Source organism: Halichoerus grypus, chromosome 7, assembly GCF_964656455.1.
Source record: "Halichoerus grypus chromosome 7, mHalGry1.hap1.1, whole genome shotgun sequence".
NCBI lineage: Eukaryota > Metazoa > Chordata > Mammalia > Carnivora > Phocidae > Halichoerus > Halichoerus grypus.
Window position 1 is genome coordinate 76,332,816 of NC_135718.1, and position 23,108 is coordinate 76,355,923.

Below are 23,108 nucleotides of genomic sequence, written 5' to 3' on the forward strand. Positions count from 1 at the left end.
GTAGCAAGGAAGCCTCTGTAGCCATGCGTGTGAGGTACTGTTTCCATGATTCAAGCTATAATAGGCAGTTGTGTATGGAGGGTCCCAGGCTCAGTCTGTGAGAGCCTCTACTGGAGCACCCAGTATATAACCAACAGCAGGTACAGCAGATCGATTGATCTATCCATCCATCCATCCATCCATCCATCTCAGATTGTTCAGGTTGTTAAAACAAAATACCATAGACCAGGTGGCTTATAAACAACAGAAATTTATTTATTTCTCACAGTTAAGCAAGCTGGGAAGTGCAAGATCAGGGCACCAGTGGTATTGGGGTCTGGTGAGGGCCTACTTCCTGGTTCACAGATGGCTGTCCCTTTGCTCTGTCCTCACGTGGGCAGAAAGCCAAGGGAGTTCCTGGAGTCTTATAAGGGCATTGCTCCCATTCATGAGGACTCCATCCTCATAACCTAACCTTATCCCAAAGGCCCCACCTCCAAATACCATCACACTGGGGTTTAGATTTCAACATACGAATTTTGAGGAAACACAAATATTTAGTCGATAGCACTTCTCTTTTATATTCAAAAACTCCTCCAAGGAAGTAACATGATTAAATTTAGTGGAATGCCCAGATATAGCTGTAATTTGAGCCCTGTTTTAAGGCCATGAAACTTTGTCAATGGTGCATTTCAGCAGATATTTAAGTCAATTCAGAAACTAAATAGTAGAGGTACAAAAGCCAAACAGTGCCCTTTTGTCTTTTGCGGTATAAATTTTTTTAAGTCCATACCCCCAATTGGGTCAATCTGTGGACCTTCGTTTCTGTCATTTTGTAGTCTCCTCTTCCCGTATCTAAGTCCCTCCCTCTCCCTCATTCTTTCTTGCCCCTTCTTTCCTTTCTGTTGTCACTAGATATACCTCAGGGGGCTTCTCTTTACTCCGATCAAATTTACAAACTTCATTCCCCAGAGGAGTCTCCAGTCAGGATCTTCAGGGCCATGGGCGCACTCCATGGCAGTATTTGCTTCTTACAGATTAAAGATCCTGGGATGAAGTCACCTTTGGACTATCCCCTTGGCTGGGGCACAGAGTGTGCATTTTCCCCTCCACACACAAGGATGAGAGTTTCCTTCCAACACAGACACAGGCAGCGGAGCACGCCTGGCCAATAGCCCAGCAGTTGACTGATTATCTTCTGTATGGCTGCCTTTTTTTTCTGCCATGCACATCTTCTTCTCTCCTTCATTCCTCTCTGTACAAATTCCCTCTGAATGTTTTGGGTTTCTCGCCATGTCAAGTAGCAGCTTTCAGTTTTTGTCTCTACTCAGTCACCCGTGGCATGGACCTGCGTGATTAGAAGGGAAAGTACCACAGCCCAGCAGGCGGCTTCATCGGCAGCTGTCGCTTCATCCAGGGAATGCCAGCCAATCTCCCTGTGGTCAGGGTTCACAAACAGTAGGGTCATTTGTCTATAGCCCGGGTCAGAGCCATTAAGCTCCATGATTCCAAGGTTAGACCCTTGGAAAACAGCGGTGCTAAGCAAATCCCAGGTTCACTGGCTAAAGGTTTTGCATTAGAAGAGCATTTGAGGTGCTTCCTCTGGTAATTTGGAAGGGGTCCCTTTTCTTTTCTCATCAGCATCTGGGCCACAGGACACCACAAATGTGCACCTCCACACTGCTGGGCATCAGGTGTGTGTGCAATGGCAGCAAGGGAAGAAGCAGCAGAGGAGGGGGGAAGGCTGCTACCCTGACCTGAGCAACAGCTCATTAGACAACTGGAGTGCCATGCTTAATTCTCCTGGGGCTGACTGTCCTACCCTTCCAAAATTTCACAAAGGGCCAGCTGCATGCCCACCCCAATGGTGCACAATGACAAACCATGGTACGCAGGGGCACCCTGAGCAGCCAGGGATGGTCGCCGGACGCTATGCAGTAACCAGAGAGTTCTAACCAGACCCTTGGTAGGTGGGGCACAAATGCAGTGGGGGCACAGTGCTGTCTCTGCCTTTACAGGCAGAAGCCTCACAGCCAAACTGAACCCAAAGGGAAGTCACCTGGGGTGTAGCCAAATAACAGTTCTCTCATAGGGAGCTTTTTAGGGTGGGAAGACACAGTGACACCCCAAAAAGAAGGCAGTACTGTGCAGGTCAAAAGGCAGGCCTGCCGGCGATTGGCAGCTCTGTCCCAAAGGGCCTTTGTCATATCACAGAACTAGTTAGTCAGTCAAGAACAATTAGTTAATGATAACTAGATGAACCACATCTTAGATGGTGACCTTGTTCTTGGATGGGCCATCCTGTTCATTATGACAACTGTATTAACTGCCTCCTATTCACTCAGTTGGTGGTAGGATTCCATCTTGGTTTCAGAGGTAAAAGAGTCCATTATACTAGGCCTTGATTTCAGGCCACAGTTACTATAATTTAAAATATTTCAAAGACTATAAAAACATCTCAAATGTTCATTAATGTTGATTATATTTTCAGTGCAGAAACATATGAGAAACAAAAACCTTAATACAGAAACAAGATATTATGAAGAGAGGTAAGAAATTTATGATACTTCCAAAAAAGATAATAAGGCTTACAAGAGCAGAAAAGCTGTAACTGAAAATAGGTTTAGTGGTTGTCAATATAAGATTTCTGAGAATGCATTCTGCCTCCCACCATGGGAAAACTGGTACCGAATAATGAGTTTTTAATTTTGTAAGTATAGAAGAAAGCACCTTCACAGATTCACCTACATTGCTATATGCAGGCAGGGTTGTTTATTTAATACACTTTATTTTTTAGAGTAGTTTTAGGGTTACAGAAAAATTGAGCAGAAAGTAGAGTTCCTATATACCCCTTCACTTCTACAGTTCCGTTATTCCTGTCTTGCGTTAGTGTGGTACATTTGTTACAACTGATAAGCCAATACTGATACATTATGACTAACTAAAGTCCACAGTTTACCTTAGGGTTTACCCTTTGTGTTTTACACTTTATGGGCTTTGACAAATGAATGACATGTATCTACCATTATAATATCCTACAGAATCGTTTCACTGTCCTAAAAATCCTCTACAATCCACCTATTCATCCTTCCCTGCCTTGTCCCAAACCCGTGGCAACCACTGATCTTTTTACTGTCTCCATATACTTGTGCTGTTATCAGAATGCATTATAGATGGAAACCAAAATGTAAAGCCTTTTCAGATTGGCTTTTTTCATTCAGCAATATGCAAGTAAGGTTCCTCCATGTCTTCTGTTACTTGAGAGCTCACTTGTTTTTACCACCCAATCATTGTACCTTGTAACCTTGTTATAATTGCGTACCAGTGTCAAGGTATTCTATTGTTGACTCCTCCAATTTTTCTACCTAGAGAATCATGTTATGTGTGAATATAGACAGTTTTATCTCTTCCTTCTAAATCCAAGGTTATTTCCTTCACTTGTCATACTGTGTTACCGATGACTTCCAGAAGGAGGCTGAAAAAGAGTGGTCAAAGGGGCCTCCTTCCTCCTTAACTGGGAAAGCATCTAGTTTCTCACCATTAAGTACAATGTTAGTGATAGGGCTGTTGTAGATGTGCTTTAACAAGTTGAAGAAGTTCCCTGTATTCCTAGTATGCTGAGATTTCTTATTGTGAATGTGGGTTAAGATTTTGTGAAATGCTTTTCTGCACCTATTGGTCTGATCATATGACTATTTTCCTTTTGCCTGTTGATGTGATGGGTTATGTGAACTGATTATCAAATGTTGAACCAGGACTGCATACCTGGAATAAACCCCACTTGGTCATGGTGTGAAGTTATATACTGTTGGATTCAGTTTGCTTATGATTGTTGAGGATTTCTGCATCTATGTTCCAAGACATAGAGTTCTGTCTGCAGTTTCCCTTTCTTGTAATGTCTGCCTGGTTTTGCTACTACAGCAATGCTGGCCTCACAGAATGAGTTAGGAAGTATTTCTTCTGCTCTTACTTTTTGGAAAAGATTGTAGAGAACTGGTATTTCTTCCTGAAGTGTTTGGTAGAATTCACCAGTGAACACATTTGGGCCTGACACTCTCTGATTTGGAAGATTAACTCAATTTCTTTAACAGCTATATGCCTAGTCAGATAGATCTGTGAGTTTTGGCAGATTGTGTCTTTCAAGGAATTGGTCCATTTCATCTAGGTTATGAAATTTGTGGACACAGAGTCATGCACAGTATTATTATCCTTTTAATGTCCATGAAATCAGTTATGACTTTCATTTCTGCTATTAGCACCTTGTATCTTCTCTTTTTCTTAGTTAATTTAGCTAAAGGTTTATCACTTTGACCTTTCCAAATAACTAACTTTTTGGTTTTACTGATTTCCTCTATTTTGTTTTTGATTTCACTGATTTCTGCTCTAATTATTATTTCTTTTGTTTCACTTACTCCAGATTTAATCAGCTCCTTATCCTAGTTTCCTAAGATGGAAGCTTAGACTCTTTGTGCAAGTTAAGATCATTCGTTTGTGTAACCTGGTTTATGTAATCTGACTGATGGTGTAATCTAGTATACCACCATTTTATACCCTGTCTCTCAATAAAAGCCCCACTCTAGCTTCACTCTGGCTCTGCTCCAGTCTCAACCCACCTTCTCCTCACAGAGTCAAAAATCTCCAAGGGCACAGATCTGTCTCTGGGTACACTGGCCTCTGCCTTAGAGGGCAGTTACTTACAGAGGGTTTGTACAAAATGTAGGCTGACTAGAGGACTCACACATGTACACTCAAGGCACCTCCTGGCTTGACATGAACCATGGGTGAATGGGGAAAATGAGACTAGGGACTAGATATCCCTCTGTACTGAACACATTCTATTTGCCACTTTGTTATCTTGATTTATACATTCTAAATGGTTATGTATTACCTCTCTGGGCCTCCTTTTACAAGGCTGCTCAGCCCTTACACACATGGGGAGATGTGCCTGATATGGTAACAACTGCTAAATTAGGAGTGTCTGTTCTCTGTTCACAACTATATTAAGTTGCATTATGCCCATGAAGCACATATGGTTTATATAAGGAATGATACGTGGATACATAAGTCCTGTAAACTTAAGGGACACCTCACATAAGCATTTAAGGCTGTGACCCTAATTATTCAATTTATCTCTGCTTTTAAAAAGCTTCATATTCACGACTGCCAGGATGAGGGCTGCAGAAACGGTATGATTAACACAAGGGAACTTCTCGTGATGAAATCCTGATTCCTTTGTAATCCTAATGCAACAGAGACTCCAGATACCTTTATGATTTTGTAACCTGTGTTGATGGTTACTCAAACTATTAAGTGATAAAATTTCACAGAACTACACTGTACACAAAGTGCTTGTAAAAACTGTTGAAGTAGAAGTAGAAATAAGGACTGTATGTGACTTAGTACTGTAGTACCATCAACTTCCTGTGCTTGACAATATACCGTGGTTGTGGAAGATAGCATTAAAGGAGGGTTGGTGGAGGGCAAGTGAGAATTCTATGTATGACTGCAACCTATTATAAGTCTATTTTTTCATTTTACTACTTTCTTTTTTTTTTTTTTTGGTTTTTAAAGCTTCACATGGCACAATATACATTTATAAACTATAATTTTTTATGTTTCCTAAAGATAAATATGGCATCAAAACCCAAAACACGACTTCTGATGTTGTATTACTTCTAAAAATAATCTTCAAGTTATATACCTCAAATTGAAAGGTTTCTCTTTAATATAAATTCTGACATAACCTAGTTTGTATTTTTGCTAAAAAAAAAAAAAAAATTGTTTTTACAAAATAAAAAAATCTGCAATATTTTATACCAGTATTTGCTTGGTGACATTCAATGGAATGTTACTTAACAAGACTGTCCTGCATTTGTTGCAGTCTACTCTGGAGTAAAATAAGGCCAGTTTGTGTGCAGGAAGGTTCCCGAACATTCAGGATATCCTGTCAACAGAGCTTCCGCCAGTGTGAATTCTTGTGTAATGGGTGCTGAACTGCAGCTCGACATTCCTAACATCCACTTCAATCGTAACGTTTTTCTCCTGCGTGTGTTCTCTGATGTACAATGAGGTTTGACTTCTGAGAGAAGGTTTTTCCACATGTGTTACATTCATAGGGCTTCTCCCCCGTGTGTGATCTCTGATGTTTAGCAAGGTCTGATTTACGGTAAAAAATTTTCCCACATTCATTACATTGACAAGATTTCTCTCCTGTGTGAGCCCTGTGATGCACTGTGAGGGATGATTTGTGACTGAAGGATTTTCCACATTCATTACATTCATAGGGTTTCTCCCCTGTGTGTTTTCTCTGATGTAAAATAAGTCCTGACTTCACACAGAAAGATTTTCCACATTCATTACATTTATAGGGCTTTTCTTCTGTATGAGTTCTCTGGTGGACAATTAAGGCTGACTTATGACAGAAAGCCTTTCCACATTCATTACACTCATAGGGTTTCTCACCTATGTGAATTCTCTGGTGCTGAGTGAGCTGAGACTTCTGGCAGAAGGTTTTCCCACATTCGTTACATTCATAGGGTTTCTCCCCTGTGTGTGTTCTATTATGTTTAGTTAGGTATGATTTATTATAGAAGATTTTCCCACATTCATGACATTCAAAGGGCTTCTCCCCTGTATGTGTCCTATAATGTTGAGAGAGGGTAGACTTATGGCTGAAGAATTTCCCACATTCAGGACATGCAAAGGGCTTCTCCCCTGTGTGAGTTCTCTGATGTACTGTGAGGTCAGACTTCAAGCAAAAGGTTTTCCCACATTCATAGCATTCATAAGGTTTCAACCCTGTATGAATGATCTGATGCCTGGTGAGTACTGACTTGTGGTAGAAAGTTTTCCCACAGGCATTACATTCGTAGGGTTTATCCCCTATGTGAGTTCTCTGATGTTGTGTAAGATGTGACTTCTGACAGAAAGATTTCCCACAGTCAGGACATTCAAAGGGTTTCTCACCTGTATGAGTTCTCTGATGCACTGTAAGGTGTGAATTCATACAGAAGGATTTCCCACATTCATAGCATTCATAGGGTTTCAGCCCTGTGTGTGTTCTCTGGTGTTTAGTGAGGTCTGACTTCTGGTAAAAAGTTTTCCCACATGCATTACACTGATAAGGTTTCTCCCCCGTATGTGTTCTCTGGTGTAACGTGAGGGCTGACTTGTGGCTGAAGGCTTTCCCACATTCACTGCACACATAGGGTTTCTCCCCTGTGTGTGACCTCTGATGTTTAGTGAGGTTTGACTTCTCCCAGAAAGTTTTTCCACATTCATTACACTGAAAGCGTTTCTCTCCTGTGTGTATCCTCTGATGTCGAGTGAGGTGGGACTTTTCCCAAAACGCTCTCCCACATTCATTACATTCAAAGTGTTTTTCTCCTTTATGAGTTTTCTGAAGTTGTGAAAGGCATAAATTCCTCCTGAAATTATTCCCACTTTCATTACAGTCATAGTGTTTCATATGTGCCCCATGATGTTTCAAAAGGGTAGACTTCACACATAAGGATTTTCCACAACCACTAAATCCATAGTGATTTTCCTTTGAGGAATTTATCTGGTGGAATAAGAAGGAGGAGTTATCAAAGAAGGTTCTCCCATATTCATTACATTCACAGTCATTCCCTTCTGCAATCTCTTTCCTGTATGTACTGAATATTGCCTTTCCAAGGAAGGTTTCTTGATAAATGTTATGATCAAAATTCTGCTCTAAAGTTTGAATCTTCTCATGATGAATAGGGTCCTCATCATGACTGAAAGTTTTCCCATTTTTAAAAAATTCACTTTTCTCTCTAGTATGAGTTTTCTCATGTTTAATACTGAGTAGCAATTTTCCACAGGCATTAAATTCATCAGTCTTTTTTCCTAAATAGTTTTTCTTATTGATAAACAATTCTGAAATACAGTTGAAACTCACTCCACATGAGTCACACTGACAGAGGGTTTTTCTGGAAGGAAAAGAATTTGTGTCCAAGTTATGTGGTTTTCCTACTACGTTGCCTCGTTCTTTAGTTAGCATTTTATTATTGATGAATGCAACTTCCCACACATGTTTAGGCTGGTTTTCGTGGCTCCTTTCTTTCTTGTGATCAGTTTTCCAGATTTCTAAAAATAAGAAAAATTAACCTTACATATGAATAGTAACACATTTTTTATGGAATGCAATGTATATACAAATGCCCTATGTTAGAGCTGATTTGGATTTCTTGTCTAGTCTCCAGAGAAGAAAATAACTAGGTACATATTCTTTCTATTCTTGAGTTTGAGATGAAAAAAGAAAAATGAAAACAAGAAACAAAAAGCCTGGCATAATGGAAAAAGGGAGCAGAAACTGGCTATTACAACACATACATCTGCATTCTGGTGTCAGAAGAATAACAGCACCCATTAAAAGCTGAATGTGTCCATCTATCCTCCAAAAAACTGTATGGATCAATATAAGGAGAGCAAATAAAATTACCTACAACAACCCATGACTTCAGCATAACCAGGACATACAAAATACTACTAACTTCAAATCGCCACTAAGGAAAGAAACTTTTAAATACAGAAAAAACTGATAATGAGCCCACATCCGTTGAGAGTCAGCTAGAGACTGTGGCAACCACACATAAAGAAGAGACAGGGAACTCAGAGATGATTAAATACAAATAAAATCATTCCCAGAAAGGGGAAGTCCCACTATGAGTGGGAAAACACTGAGATGACATTTCAGTTCTGATACATGACAGCTCAGACCACTGGGAACTCCAACAGAAGGGACTTGTAGTAAATGGGAACTGAGGACGCAAGCGCTGATCCAGGTCAGAAATAAAACTGTAAGAAGAACTGATCTTAGAATAGACTTAAATTACAAGGAGCCAGTTATGAACTGAATTATCCCTCTCCCAAATGCATATGGTGAAGCCCTAATCCCCAATGTGACTATAGCTGGAGACAGAGCCTTTAAGGAGGCAATTAAGGTTGAATCAGGTCATCAGGGTGTAGCGCTAATTTGACAGGAACAGCATCCCTATTAGAAGCAGAAGAGACACCAACTTGCTTGCTCCCACTGTGTGCACAGAAAAAAAGCCATGTGAGGCTACAGCAAGAAGGTGCCGTCTACAAGCTGAAGAGACAGGGCTCACCAGAAACCAACCCTGCTGGCACCTTCCCCTTGGCCTTACAGACTCCAGAAGGGTGAGAAAACAAATTTCGGTTATTTAGGTCACCCAGTCTGTGGTGTTTTGTTATAGCAGTCCAGGCAGACTAACAGAGAGTCCGAAGAGAAAAGAGATTTCACTGAAATTTTAATAAATATCCCTGAAAAAAGGCATGACAACAGAGCAGAAAGAATGACAAGAAAACCAAAGAAAGAAGAACTGGTTCACAAAGAAGATCCTAGATAAAGAAGGTAGTCTGGAAAATAAATAAAAGATTTTAAAATAAAATTATATGCATATATGAGGATTATACTCTCTACAGAAAAAAAAAACAATGAATATTAAAAACCGTAATATGGGGAGCCTGGGTGGCTCAGTCGTTAAGCGTCTGCCTTCAGCTCAGGTCATTATCTTAGGGTTCTGGGATCGAGCCCCCCATCAGGCTTCCTGCTCAGCAGGGAGTCTGTTTCTCCCTCTCCCACTCCCCCTGCTTGTGTTCCCTCTCTCGCTGTGTCTCTCTCTGTCAAATAAATAAATAAAATCTTTAAAAACAAAACAAAAAGAAACCATAATCTAAGAAAACTGCCCAAAAGAGGACCTCATCTACACAGGATAAAGAACCACCATGAACCTGGGCAAAGCTGACCTGGAACAGTCTTCTCTAAGGAACACTTTAATAATACTAGACCTTAAAAATGAAGAAACATCCTCTGGGCAAAAAGACTAAATCTCAATAAACAAAAATGTAGATTTGGCAATAGATTCTGTCACCAATAAACAAAGCGAGGCTTAGTGGAGGAACATTTTCAAGTTAAAAAAAAAGTGGGAATAAAGGATTTGATAGGGAACACTGGCAGAAAAACTGAGCAGTGGATAATTTAATTGTAGGCCTAAGACCAAAAGAAAGTTGGGAACAAGAATAGAAGAATAATATATAAATGTTAGAGATGCCTGGGTGGCTCAGTTGGTTAAGCGTCTACCTTCGGCTCAGGTCATGATCTCAAGGTCCTAGGATCAAGCCCTGAATCGGGCTCCCTGCTCAGCAGGGAGTCTGCCTCTCCCTCTCCCTCTGCACCACCCCCTACTCATGCTCTCTCTCTTTCCTCTCACATTCTTGCTCTCAAATAAATAAAATCTTTAAATACATACATACATATGTGTGTGTGTGTGTGTGTATATATATATATATAAATGTTATATATTCTAGTGAGGTAGAAATGATGCAATTAGAAGACCTATAGGAAACAGGAATGAAAAGAAGAAATAAGAATAAGCTCAGAGATAGCGATATAAATAATAGCCTAAAGAATGTCACTAAAAGCTAAAAAATCAAATAGAGAGTTAAATAAGGAAATGGGCAAACTAAGGCCAGTATAAAAGATATTAGTGTAAAAGTAACTATGAGAACAAAAACATGAAAATTTCCTGACTCCCTCCAAAAAGAAAAAAAGATCAAATAGAATAATTCAGTAAATGTGATACACTCATTAAATGTAACAAAATGACAGAAATGAGACCAAACATGAATCATATTAATAAATATGAATGGGTCTACTTCATCAATTAACAAAATGACTTCAAACTGTGTCACAAGCAAAATCCAAATTGATGCTGTAAAGGGGAAATATAATGATAAAAACGGACTCAAAAAAGCTAAAATCAAAAGGATGGACCATATTATTCCAGACAAAGGGAAACAATAAGGAAGCAGAGATGCAATCTTGTTATCAGTAAGGACAAAAAAAAAAAAAAAAAACAACCCACTTTACAAGGCTAAAATCCTCAACTTTGAATGCGAAAATCACGGTTATGAATATCTAGAGTCCAAAAACCCTTCATGAAGCAGAACTCAGAAAAGCAAGGAAAAAAATAAAATACACTATTCAAAATAGTATTTCAAGAAAGATCAAAAAGCAAAAAGTTGGGGGTGTAGAAGACTTAATGACAACAATCAAGACATATATCTTTATAATGTCAAAACTTGTAATAGAAAATACACTTCCATCTCAAGGGTGCGTGAAACATTAAAAAAAAAAAAAAAACTGATATAGGTAACATGCTCAGGTAATCCTACAGTAAAACTAGAAATTATTGGGGAAACTAAATTTATTGAGATTTAGTCTTTTTGCCCAGAGGATGTTTCTTCATTCAGCTTCCACTGGGACTTCAAAAACAAACAACTCTCTAGTAAAAACTGCTCTTTGGTGAAAAAGGAAACAAACCAAAGCTGAAGTTCTAAAGCAAAATAACTAGTCAAAATATTACTTAGGAGTACATATGGGATACACATACTGATCAGAGATTTCATAGCATTAAATGTTTTGTATCAGTGAAAAAGAATGAAAAATAAGTAAACCCTTGACTCAAAAAATAAAAAAAAACTAGAAGAAAACAATAGTAATGTAAAAGAATGAAGTAGAAAGCACAAAGAGGGGGCGCCTGGGTGGCTCAGTTGGTTAAGCGACTGCCTTCGGCTCAGGTCATGATCCTGGAGTCCCGGGATCGAGTCCCGCATCGGGCTCCCCGCTCAGCGGGGAGTCTGCTTCTCCCTCTGACCCTCATGATCTCTCTATCTCATTCTCTCTCTCAAATAAATAAATAAAATCTTTAAAAAAAAAAAAAAGAAAGCACAAAGAGGGAAATAATAAAGATAAAAACAGATAAACACAAAAATAAATTTAAAATAATACAGATAAAAACTTTCTCTTCAGGACGCCTGGGTGGCTCAGTCATTAAGCGTCTGCCTTCGGCTCAGGTCATGACCCCGGGTCCTGGGATCCAGCCCCGCATCGGGCTCCCTGCTCCACGGGAATCCTGCTTCTCCCTCTCCCACTCCCCCTGCTTGTGTTCCCTCTCTCGCTGTGTCTCACACAGCGAAAAAAACCTCTCTCTTCATCTTTAAGGTCTACTAGTTTTATTAAAGGCTGTCTTTAGTGAACCATTCCACATCAGTTTTCCCAGGTTCCTGGTGGTCTCTGAATATGTGGATCAGGTCTTCTTTTATTTTTGGACAGTTTACTTACATTAGAAGTTAATGGAACAGAAACAGAAAAACAGCAGAACAAGAGTTAAGTCAAAAAAGCTGGTTCTTTGCAAATAATCAAGTCAAAAAGTGGGCAGAGGATATGAAAAGACACTTCTCCGAAGAAAACATACAAATGGCTAACAGACACATGAAAAAATGTTCATCATCATTAGCCATCAAGGAAATCCAAATCAAAACCACCTTGAGATACCACCTTACACCAGTTAGAATGGCCAAAATGCATAGGGAAAGAAACAACAAATGTTGGAGAGGTTGTGGAGAAAGGGGAACCCTCTTACACTGTTGGTGGGAATGCAACTTGGTACAGACGCTTTGGAAAACAGTGTGGAGGGTCCTCAAAAATTTAAAAATAGAGCTACCCTATGACCCAGCAATTGCACTACTGGGTATTTACCCCAAAGACACAGATGTAGTGAAAAGAAGGGCCATATGCACCCCAATGTTCATAGCAGCAATGTCCGCAATAGCCAAACTGTGGAAAGAGCCGAGATGCCCTTCAACAGACGAATGGATAAAGAAGATGTGGTCCATATATACAATGGAATATTACTCAGCCATCAGAAAGGATGAATACCCAACTTTTACATCAACATGGATGGGACTGGAGGAGATTATGCTAAGTGAAATAAGTCAAGCAGAGAAAGTCAATTATCATATGGTTTCACTTATTTATGGAACATAAGGAAAAGCATGGAGGACATTAGGAGAAGGAAGGGAAAAATGGGGCGGGGGAATTGGAGGGAGAGATGAACCATGAGAGACTATGGACTCTGAGAAACAAACAGGGTTTTAGAGGGGAGGGGGGAGGGGGGATTGGTTAGCCTGGTGATGGGTATTAAGGAAGGCATGTACTGCATGGAGCACTGGGTGTTATACGAAAACAATGGATCGTGGATCACCACATCAAAAACCAATGATGTATTGTATGGTGACTAACGTAACATAATAAAATTAAAAAAAAAAAAAAAAGCTGGTTCTTTGGAACCCCTGGCTGGCTCAGTCAGTGGAGCATGCAACTCTTGATCTTGGGGTTGTGAGTTCGAGCCCCACGTTTGGTGTAGAGATTACTTAAAAAATACATAAAATCTTTAAGAAACAAGAAAGCTGGTTCTTTGAAAAGATTAACAAAGGAGGCAAATCATTGACTACCCTAATCAACAAAAACAAGGGAAAGAAAGCTCAACTACCCAAACTGAGAAACAATAAGGAGGAAACAATCACTGGAACAAGGTGTGAAAAAAATCAAAAAGGCTACTTTTACTCAACATGATACAGATATGTTTGAAAGAAAAGTAGCAAATAATTTCCTAAGAAAATACACTTTATCAAATTAAACTTGGTAGAGACAAAATGTAAATAGAATAATTTCCACATAAGAAACAAAGTATCAAGTTTGCTTGAGCCATAAAATAAAGCATTTCTGTGCTTTTCACAATTGTTAAATTTTTCCCATACTTGCCTTATCTTTCTCTATATAAAGTCTTCTTGACCATTAACTACGTGGGTTAAATGCAAACATCATGACCTGTTATTTCAAATGTAGCAGCATGTATCTCCTATGAGTAAAGGCATGATCACACTCAAGAAAACTGTGCACTGATACTATATTATCCATCATACAGTCCACTCAAGAAGAACAGTATCTTTGAAATATCTATGTGCTTTTCAACTATACAAATCCCCTTCCTTCACTGCAAAATCCTCCACCATTAGGGGGTATAGCTATCATGAAAATGGGTTTAATCAAAATTGTCTTCTTTAAAGATTTTCCACATAGGTTCTGAAATCTGTTAATGTATCTCTGAGGTATGCCTGTAATATCTTTGTCTAGTTCTGGTATTAGCAAAATGCTGGCCTCAGAGACTGAATTAGTTAGTATAACCTTCTCCTGGATTTTCTGGAAGAGTTTGGTAAAACTGGTATTATTCCATGTGTGGTAGAACTCACTAATAAAGTCCTGTACTTGGGTTTTCTTCATGGAGTGGTTATCTATTTCTCCTGAAGTGAGCTTGGATAGCTGTTGAAGGAAATTGTCCATTTTATCTAAATGGCTGAATTTATAAACCAGAGGCAAAACATTTCCTTATTTTCCTTGTAATATCTGTAGAATCTTTGGTGGTATTGCCACTGCTATACTTTTTTTTTTTTTGTAAGATTTTATTTATTTTTTGACAGAGAGAGAGACAGCAAGAGAGGGAACACAAGCAGGGGGAGTGGGAAACGGAGAAGCAGGCTTCCCGATGCGGGGCTCAATCCCAGGACCCCGGGATCACGACCTGAGCCGAAGGCAGATGCTTAACTACTGAGCCACACAGGTGCACCACCACTGCTATTCTTTTTTTTTTTTTTAAGATTTTATTTATTTATTTATTAGCGAGTGAGAGAGAAACAGCATGAGAGGGGAGAGGGCCAGAGGGAGAAGCAGGCTCCCTGCTGAGCCAGGAGCCCGATGTGGGACTCAATCCCAGGACCCTGGGATCATGACCTGAGCTGAAGGCAGTCACTTAACCAACTGAGCCACCCAGGCGCACCCCCACTGCTATTCTTGATATCAGTAATTTGTCTCATCTAGAAGCCTGTCAATTTTACTGATCTTAAAGAACCAGCTTTTGGTTTTACTAATTTTCTCAACTATTTTTCTGTTTTCAATTACATTATTTAAACATTCTGTTATTTACTACTTCCTTTCTTCTGCTTACTATGGATTTAATTTGCTCCTTTCCCCCTAGATTTGTAAGGTGGAAGCAGCCATTAAATTGTGACCTTCCTTCTTATCCAGCATGACTTTCACACACATGTTAGATATACACGTGTGTATACACACACAAAATCCAACATGTATGAAATTTACACATATGATAAATACATATTATTTATAATATATATTCCACATAAAAGGAATTTCATGTATGCATTTGTGCGTTAGATATATTCACACAAAAAAATTTACTTGTGTTGCATAAGAAAGATCTCAATTACCTCAGCTGTTTTCACCTTATAAAACAAGAAAAAAAAAACACTAGAAAAAATTAAACCCAAAAGTAAGAGAAGGAATAAAGATCAAATGGAAAATAATGAAATCAATGAAATATTATACATACTTTGTTTCCTATATAAAAATTTCCTATATGTAAATTTCATGTTTTCATGAACATTCAGTTCAAAATAGTTTCTAATTTCCCCTTTGAATTCTTCTCTGAACCATCAAGTTAGGTAAAAGGATGCTATTAAGTTTCTAACTATTTAGGAATTTTACAGCTCTTTCTGTTATTTTTAATTTAGCTAGATTTAACTCCACTCTGGTAAGAGAAAACATTTTATATGACTTGACTCCTTTTAAATTAATTGAGATTTGTTTTAGGTCTTAGAATATGGATCTACCTTGGTTTACGTTCATGTGCTCCTGAAAAGAATGTGTATTCCACTGGTTTACCTGTGTGTGTATGGGGGAGGGGTAATTTTATAAATGTCAATTAGGTCATCTGGTTATTCAGTTTTCTTCAAGTCTACTACAGCTTTGCTTATTTTCCATCTCCTTCTTCTACTAATTATCGGGAGAGGGATTTTGAAACATCAGACTATAACTGTGCATCTACTTCTTCAAGTTCCATCAGGTTTTCCTTCATATACTTTGAAAAACTTATCTGCACCATAAAAGTAAAGGATTAAGTTTCTTGATAAATATATCTCTATCAATATGAAAAAAAAATCCTTCTCTTTCTCTGGCAATATTCTTGGCTTTGAAATCCACTTCATCTAATACTGACACAGGACTATAACCTTTTGAATAATTTTACCATTGTGCATCTTTTTCCATCCTTTTTATGTTCAACCTATTTGAATCTTACCCTTTTAATTTATCTCACTTGGCAATCTCTGCCTTTTAAATGGGGGTAAAGTAGTGAAGAAAACAGGCAAAAATCTCTGCTTTCTCAGGTTTACATCCTAATGGAGAGACAGTAAAGACACATGTAATATGTTACATGAATTAAGTACAACTTAGAAAACTATCTTTTGCCAGTGATTTGCAGTGGTAGATCTAACCAAGATCGAATTCCCACACAGGTAAGTTACCTCTAAGCTCTCACTGGGCAAAACAGACCTAATTACCACAGGCTCATTGTATATCTCAATCATTTTGTGTGTTCTAAATATTAAAGGGGTAACTTGACTTCTTGAAAACAAAAACAAACACACCATCAAACCTCATAGGAATTCTAATTAGCATTAATTGAATCTGCATGCGAATTAGGGAGGAATACATCTTCATGATGCTAGCCCTTCCAATAATCAACAACATACATCTATTCATATATAGAAAACTTCTTTAAGTTTTTCAATACCGTTTTAAACTTCTTACAGAAGAATATTATGTGTCTTATGCTTATATCAAGTTTTAAGAAACACTCAGACAGAAATACACACATCTACTAATCGTAAACTGCAGCGTCACTCTGGGAGAAGTGGGGCACTGTCCTGGCTCCTAGCTCCAGAGCAACATTGTAGTACTTATACTCAGAGACACAGGCAGAACAGAGGACTATCAAGTTCTTCTTATGAAAATAAGGCCACCTTCAAAAACAATGAAATTTCAGTGTTCAGCAACTAAGAAGAGGCTCGTGCCTCCATTAGGGCAACAAGGTAAATAACAGACCAACTAAAATTATACCAGAAGGAACAAGGGAAAGAGACAATTAAGGAGAACAACCCAGGCTATAGATCTGGTCCTATCCAGCAGAAACATTCACACAAATACACTTACAATAGATGAAGATTTTCTACGGAAATAATTTTCTCAAATTATGTTTTCTAGGAGATGATTTCAAAACCAGTGGCATGAAGGGCAGTATTAAAGACGGGTCTCAAAGGCTACTCTCTGAAAGGGCTCAAAATTGGACCAATCCGTAGAGCAATATATGACCCAGGACAATGTTGGAAACAACAGACCGACCAATGGGCCAACAATTAGTAGAGGCTAAAAGCAGGGTGACACCAATAGAGGCAGAGAAGTTAACACAGAGATCAGTGAAAGAAACTGTGTTTATCAGGATTCGCCAGAGAAACAGAGCCAGTAACTATATATATACACACATGCGTGTGTGTGTGTGTGTGTGAGAGAGAGAGAGAGAGAGAGAGACGAAGAGGTTTATTAAAGGAATTAGCTTATGTAGTCATAGAGGCTAAGAAGTCCCCCAATCTGCTGTTTGAAAGCTGGAGAACCAGGAAAGCCAGTGGTATAATTCAGTCTGAGTCAAAAAGCCTGAGAATTACGGAAGGTGATGGTTTAACTTTTAGTAAAGATTAAAAGCCTGCAAACTAGACGGCCAGTGGTGTAAGTCCCAGAGCCCAAAGGCTGGAGAACTAGGAACACTGATTTTTGTCTCAGATATCCCAGCAGAAGAAGAGAAAGAGAATTTGCCCTTCTTCGCCTTTTTGTTCCATTCAGGCCCTCAAAGAATTAAATGCTATCTGACCATAAGGGTGAGGGTGGATCTCTTTACTCAGTCTACTGAATCAAATGCTGCTTCCAGAAAGATCCCCCAAGACACACCCAGAAATAATGTTTTACCAGCCATCTGGGCATCGGTTAGGCCACTGAGGTTAACACACAGAATGAATCATCACAGAGACACTCACAGAGCACCCCCCCCATAACACTATCATCATTCTAATAACAGTGTGCGAGCCCAAGGCAGAGCCCTCTGATGAGACATCAGAGATGGTACACGGTGGGAGGAAAGGACTTCAGCCAAATAATCCAATCAAGTCATTAAACAAATAAGCAAGCAAAAATAACAACAGGCCCTAGAGAAAGAAGGAATCAGTATCAGACTAGGAACAAAATATCTAAAATATCCTTTTGTCAAAAAAAAAGATTCACAAGACGAACTGGAAAATTTCACATATATGGGAGAAACAGCAGGCAACTTGAGAGAGTCCAGATATTGGACTTAGCAGATCTCAAAGCAGCTATTACAAACATGTCCAAAAGGCAACCACATTTAAGGAAGTAAAGGAAGGTACTGATGACATCTCATCACACAGAGAGTATCAATAAACAGAAAAGAATGAAACAAAAATTCTAAATTTGAAAATTATACTACCTGCACTGTAAATTCGTTAGATGGGCTCAACAGCTGAAGCTTACAGAAGAAGAAGAATTAGTAAACTTGAAGACAGATCAATAGATATAATTTAAACAAAACAAGAATGAAGTCAACTGAAAAAAGCCTCAAATAAATGAAGGATAGTGTTATCTGCACCAACATATTCATAATGGGAATATCAAAACAAAAGAAGGAAGAGCAAGGGGAGAAAAACTATTCAACAAAACGATGGGGAAATCCTGCAAATTTAAGAGAAAAACAATATGCAAATTCAAGAAGATAAATAAACTCCACATGAGATAAACAGAGATCCATGCCAAGATGCATCATAGTAAAAATATTTAAAAAGAAAGACAAAAAGAAAACTTAAGTATCAAGAGAAATACAACTCATCACATACAAGGGAACTCCAGTTAGATTAACAGCTGACTTTTCAACAGAGAGCAGGAGGTAGGGTGACATACTGTGAGCTAGGAAAAAAAAACCCAAAATAGCAGAACTGTTTTCAAAACTGAAAGCGAAATACATAAACCTATACATTTCCAGTCATTAGTTCAAATCCACAAAGATTGCAGGTAAAAGTAATGCTGTAATTTAAAAGATAGCATAAAGACGTATTTCTTCTCCTAACCACTGCCCAAGGCTATGCAACAACCAATATGTATACAACTATATTGTTCTGTAACCTATAGAAATTAAATATATTTGACAATAGGAAAGACAAGGCAGAAAAACAAAGTTATACTAGAGTAAGGAAATGAACCTGGATGGTAACTTGAATTCACAGTAACAAATGAAGCAGAAATGGTGAATAAGAACGTTAATAGAGCAAACTCCATAAATAAATACTTGCTATCCTTTCTTGTCTCAGTTTCTTTAAAAGACATCAAATTATATAAAGTAGTAATTCCAACAATGCATTGTTGGAATTTAAACATATACAGATCTACTATGCACAAAAGTAGTATCACAAAAATAGAGCAGAATAAACAGAATTATATATGAATGGCATCTCTATATTTCAGTGTAGATAAGGGAGTATAAATCTGAAGTAGATTCTGAAAAGGTAAATTTATTAGGTAAATCTTAGAACAACGATTAGGAAAATCATTTTTAAGTGAAATCATCATTGAAGAAATTAAAATATTATGCTAAAACATACTTAATGAAAAAGAAGGCAGTAATAAAAGAACGAGAGGATCAAAAAGGCATAAGGCAGATAAACACCAAAAAGTAAAACAGCAAGAGTAAATCCAACCATACCAACACCAAAAAACCGGGAATGGACTTAGAAATCCAATAAAAAATCAGCAAATGTCAGGGTGTATAAAACATGTAAATGCAAGCACATGCTATCTACAAAATTCAAAGCACAAGTAGGTAGAAAATTTTAAAAACAGAGAAAAATAGATCAAGTACACAACATTTATAAAAAGGCTATAGGAGCTATATTAGTATCAGGCAAAAATCTATTTTTACACAAAAAAGTGTTACTGGAGATAAAGTGGACATCATGCAATGAAACCAGTCAATAAGTAAAGGAGACATTAATCCAAGCAATTATATGCTGCTAAGTCTCAAGTGTATGAAGCAAATTCTGACAGAATTCAAAGGAAAAACATACATGTCAACAATAATAATTAGAGACTTTAATATCCCACTTTAAGTAATAGATAAAACAACTGGGAGAATACAAACAAGCAAAAAAAAAAAAAAAAAGAAGAAGAAGTTAAAATACACTAATAAAGTAAGCTAGACCTAACATATATTTAAGACAATCCACTTGAAAAGAATGGAATACATATTCTTCAAAAGATGAAACATTCCCTAGGATAGATTTTATTTTTAAAAGATTTTATTTATTTGGCAGAGAGAGACACAGCGAGACAGAGAACACAAGCAGGGGGAGTGGGAGAGGGAGAAGCAGGCTTCCCGCTGAGCAAGGAGCCTGATGTGGGGCTTGATCCCAGGACCCTGGGATCATGACCTGAGCCGACGGCAGATGGTTAACGACTGAGCCACTCAGGCGCCCCTTCCCAGGATAGATTTTAAAAGGTTCTCCTGGGCGCCTGGGTGGCTCAGTCGTTAAGCGTCTGCCTTCGGCTCAGGTCATGATCCTAGGGTCCTGGGATCGAGCCCCGCATCGGGCTCCCTGCTCCGCGGGAAGCCTGCTTCTCCCTCTCCCACTACCCCTGCTTGTGTTCCCTCTCTAGCTGTCTCTCTCTCTGTCAAATAAATAAATAAAATCTTAAAAAAAAATAAAATAAAAAAATAAAAGGTTCTCCTACCACAATGGAAGAAAATTATAAATCAGTAATACAAAGGGATTTTGAATTCATAAATATAAGATTAAATAACACATTCCTGAATAAAACAGAGGGAAAAAATAACAAGGAAACTTAGAAAATACTTGGGAGTAAAAATGTAGATTTAATATACCAAAACTTATGAGATACACACAAAACAGTACTGAGAAGATAATTTATACCCACAATAACCATACTAAAAAAAAGGATCCCGGGGCACCTAGGTGGCTCAGTCGGTCAAGCATTTGACTCTTGATTTCGGCTCAGGTCATGATCTCAGGGTCATGAGATCGAGCCCCACTCAGTGCAGAGTCTGCTTGGGATTTTCTCTCTCCCGCTCCCTCTGCCCCTACTCACCAAGCTCACACGGGTACATGGGCTCTCTCTCAAATAAATAAATATAAATGCACGCTCTCTCACTCTCAAATAAAATCTTAAAAAAAAAAAGAACTATCCCAAATCAATAACCTGCCTGGCACACCTGAGAACAATGGAAAAAAAAAAGCAATACCAATCCAAAGCAAGGATAGAAAATGAGATGAGTAAAAATTAATAAAACAGCAAAGAAAGGCAAAAAATGATTCTTTGAAAAGATCAAGAAACCTGACAAACCTGCATTTAGGCTGACATGAAAATAAGAGACATAAGATTCAAATTACTAAAGTTATGGAATAAAGATGGTACATATACTAGGGATAGAATGTACTAACACTACAAAACTGGAATGTTTCATACATTACAAAAAAAATTGTAAGTGAATGTTTTGAACAACTGTATGCCAACAAATTTGATAACTTTGCTAAAATACAAATATTCCTAGAATAAGAAAAAATATAACAACTAACTCAAGAAGAAATAAATCTGAAAAAAGTACAAGAAGTAAAAACACTGAGGTAGTCATTTTAAAACTTCCCATAAAAAAAAGCCGAGGTCTAGGGGCGCCTGGGTGGCTCAGTCATTAAGCGGCTGCCTTCGGCTCGGGTCATGATCTCAGGGTCCTGGGATCAAGCCTCGCATTGGGCTCCCTGCTCAGCAGGAAGCCTGCTTCTCCCACTCCCACTCCCACTCCCACTCCCCCTGCTTGTGCTCCCTCTCTCACTATGTCTCTCTCTGCCAAATAAAATCTTTAAAAAAAAAAAAAAAAAAGCCCAGCTCCAGATGGTTTCACTAGTGAATTTTAAAAATCATTTAAATAATAATTAACATTAATTATTCAAATACTCCTCCAGAAAATAGAAAAGACCTCCTAACTCATTATATGAGACTAATACCACACTGACACTAAAATCAGACATGAGAAAAGACAATAAAAAACTAAGATCAACATCTTTTCAATATAGACCCACAGATATTCCCCAAAATGCTAGCAAATGTTATATAGTAACATATAAAAAGGGTTATACACAAAGACCCTGTGGGATTTATCCTACTAATGCAAGGCTGGCTTACCATTTGAAAATGGTTAAGTGACTACGGCCATACCACCCTGAACGTGCCTGATCTCGTCTGAAAATGGTTAAGTGAGCACCAACAGTGCATTCTCCCTCTAACTTACTAGAGCTGGAGGGCGTCTTCTCTGCCTTCTCCCTCTGCCTCACTCCTGCTCTCCAGTATCTCCTGAAAAGGAGTCTATACTCACCTGCTATCACACTTTTTCGACTTCCTGGATTTCCAGGCTCTGGTGTCTAGTGTGACCTTCTGCTTTCAGTCTCACAGGACTGTATATATTTATGTACTTTAAGAGGTAATACCTGAGGATCTCCCTTCTCTTCAGCCTGAATCTAGATGCTGACCAAGATCCTCCCACTGGGACACTGACAGGTCTTGAAACAACCTCAACTACTGAAAGCCACTACTAGTAAAATAGACTGGTTAGACAATCACAAAATTTGACAGACAACCAAGAGCTAAGTCAGGGTTGAACAATAAGGTTATCACCTACATGAGGCCATTCCTCCAATACTAGGAGAGCTGGCTGTTTGATCTAATGCATAGAAACCAACACAGAGAATCAAGAAAAATAAAGAAAGAAATGTGTTCTAAATGAAAGAACAGGATAAAACCTCAGAATAAGTCCTTAGTGAAATGGAGATAAGTGATTTACCTGATAAGGAGTTCAAAATAATGGTCATAAAGATCCTCATCAAACTCAGAAGAACAGATGAACACAGTGAGAACTTTAACAAAGAGATAATATAATAAAATACCAAACAGAAAATACAACAGGTGAACTGAAAAATACATCAGAGGGATCCAACAGCAGAATAGATGAGGCATAAGAGATCAGTGATCTGCAATATATGACAGTGGAACTTACTCCATTAGAGCAAGGGGGGGAAAAGGGGATATAGCTTAAGGGATGTATCAAACAATACAAAGCAGATCAACACTCACATTATAGAAGTCACAAAAAGAGAAGAAAAAGAAAGGGGCATAAAACTTATTTAAAGAAATAATGGCTGAAAACTTCCCCAAATTGGGGAGGGGGGAAGAAATCCCTATTCAGGAAGCCCAGAGACTTCTA

At 38.4% G+C, this 23,108-nt stretch overlaps 1 protein-coding gene across 1 annotated transcript in view; it reads right to left on the reverse strand.

Moving 5' to 3' along the window:
• Nucleotides 1-234: 234 nt before the first annotated feature.
• The window catches only part of LOC118519392 (uncharacterized), a 52,893-nt gene continuing 30,019 nt past the window's right edge, over nt 235-23,108 (reverse strand). Inside the window, 2 exon segments of the mRNA XM_078077767.1 lie at nt 235-6,015; nt 6,017-8,088. Of these exon segments, the coding sequence (XP_077933893.1) occupies nt 5,914-6,015; nt 6,017-8,088 (2,174 nt within the window). The 3' untranslated portion in view covers nt 235-5,913.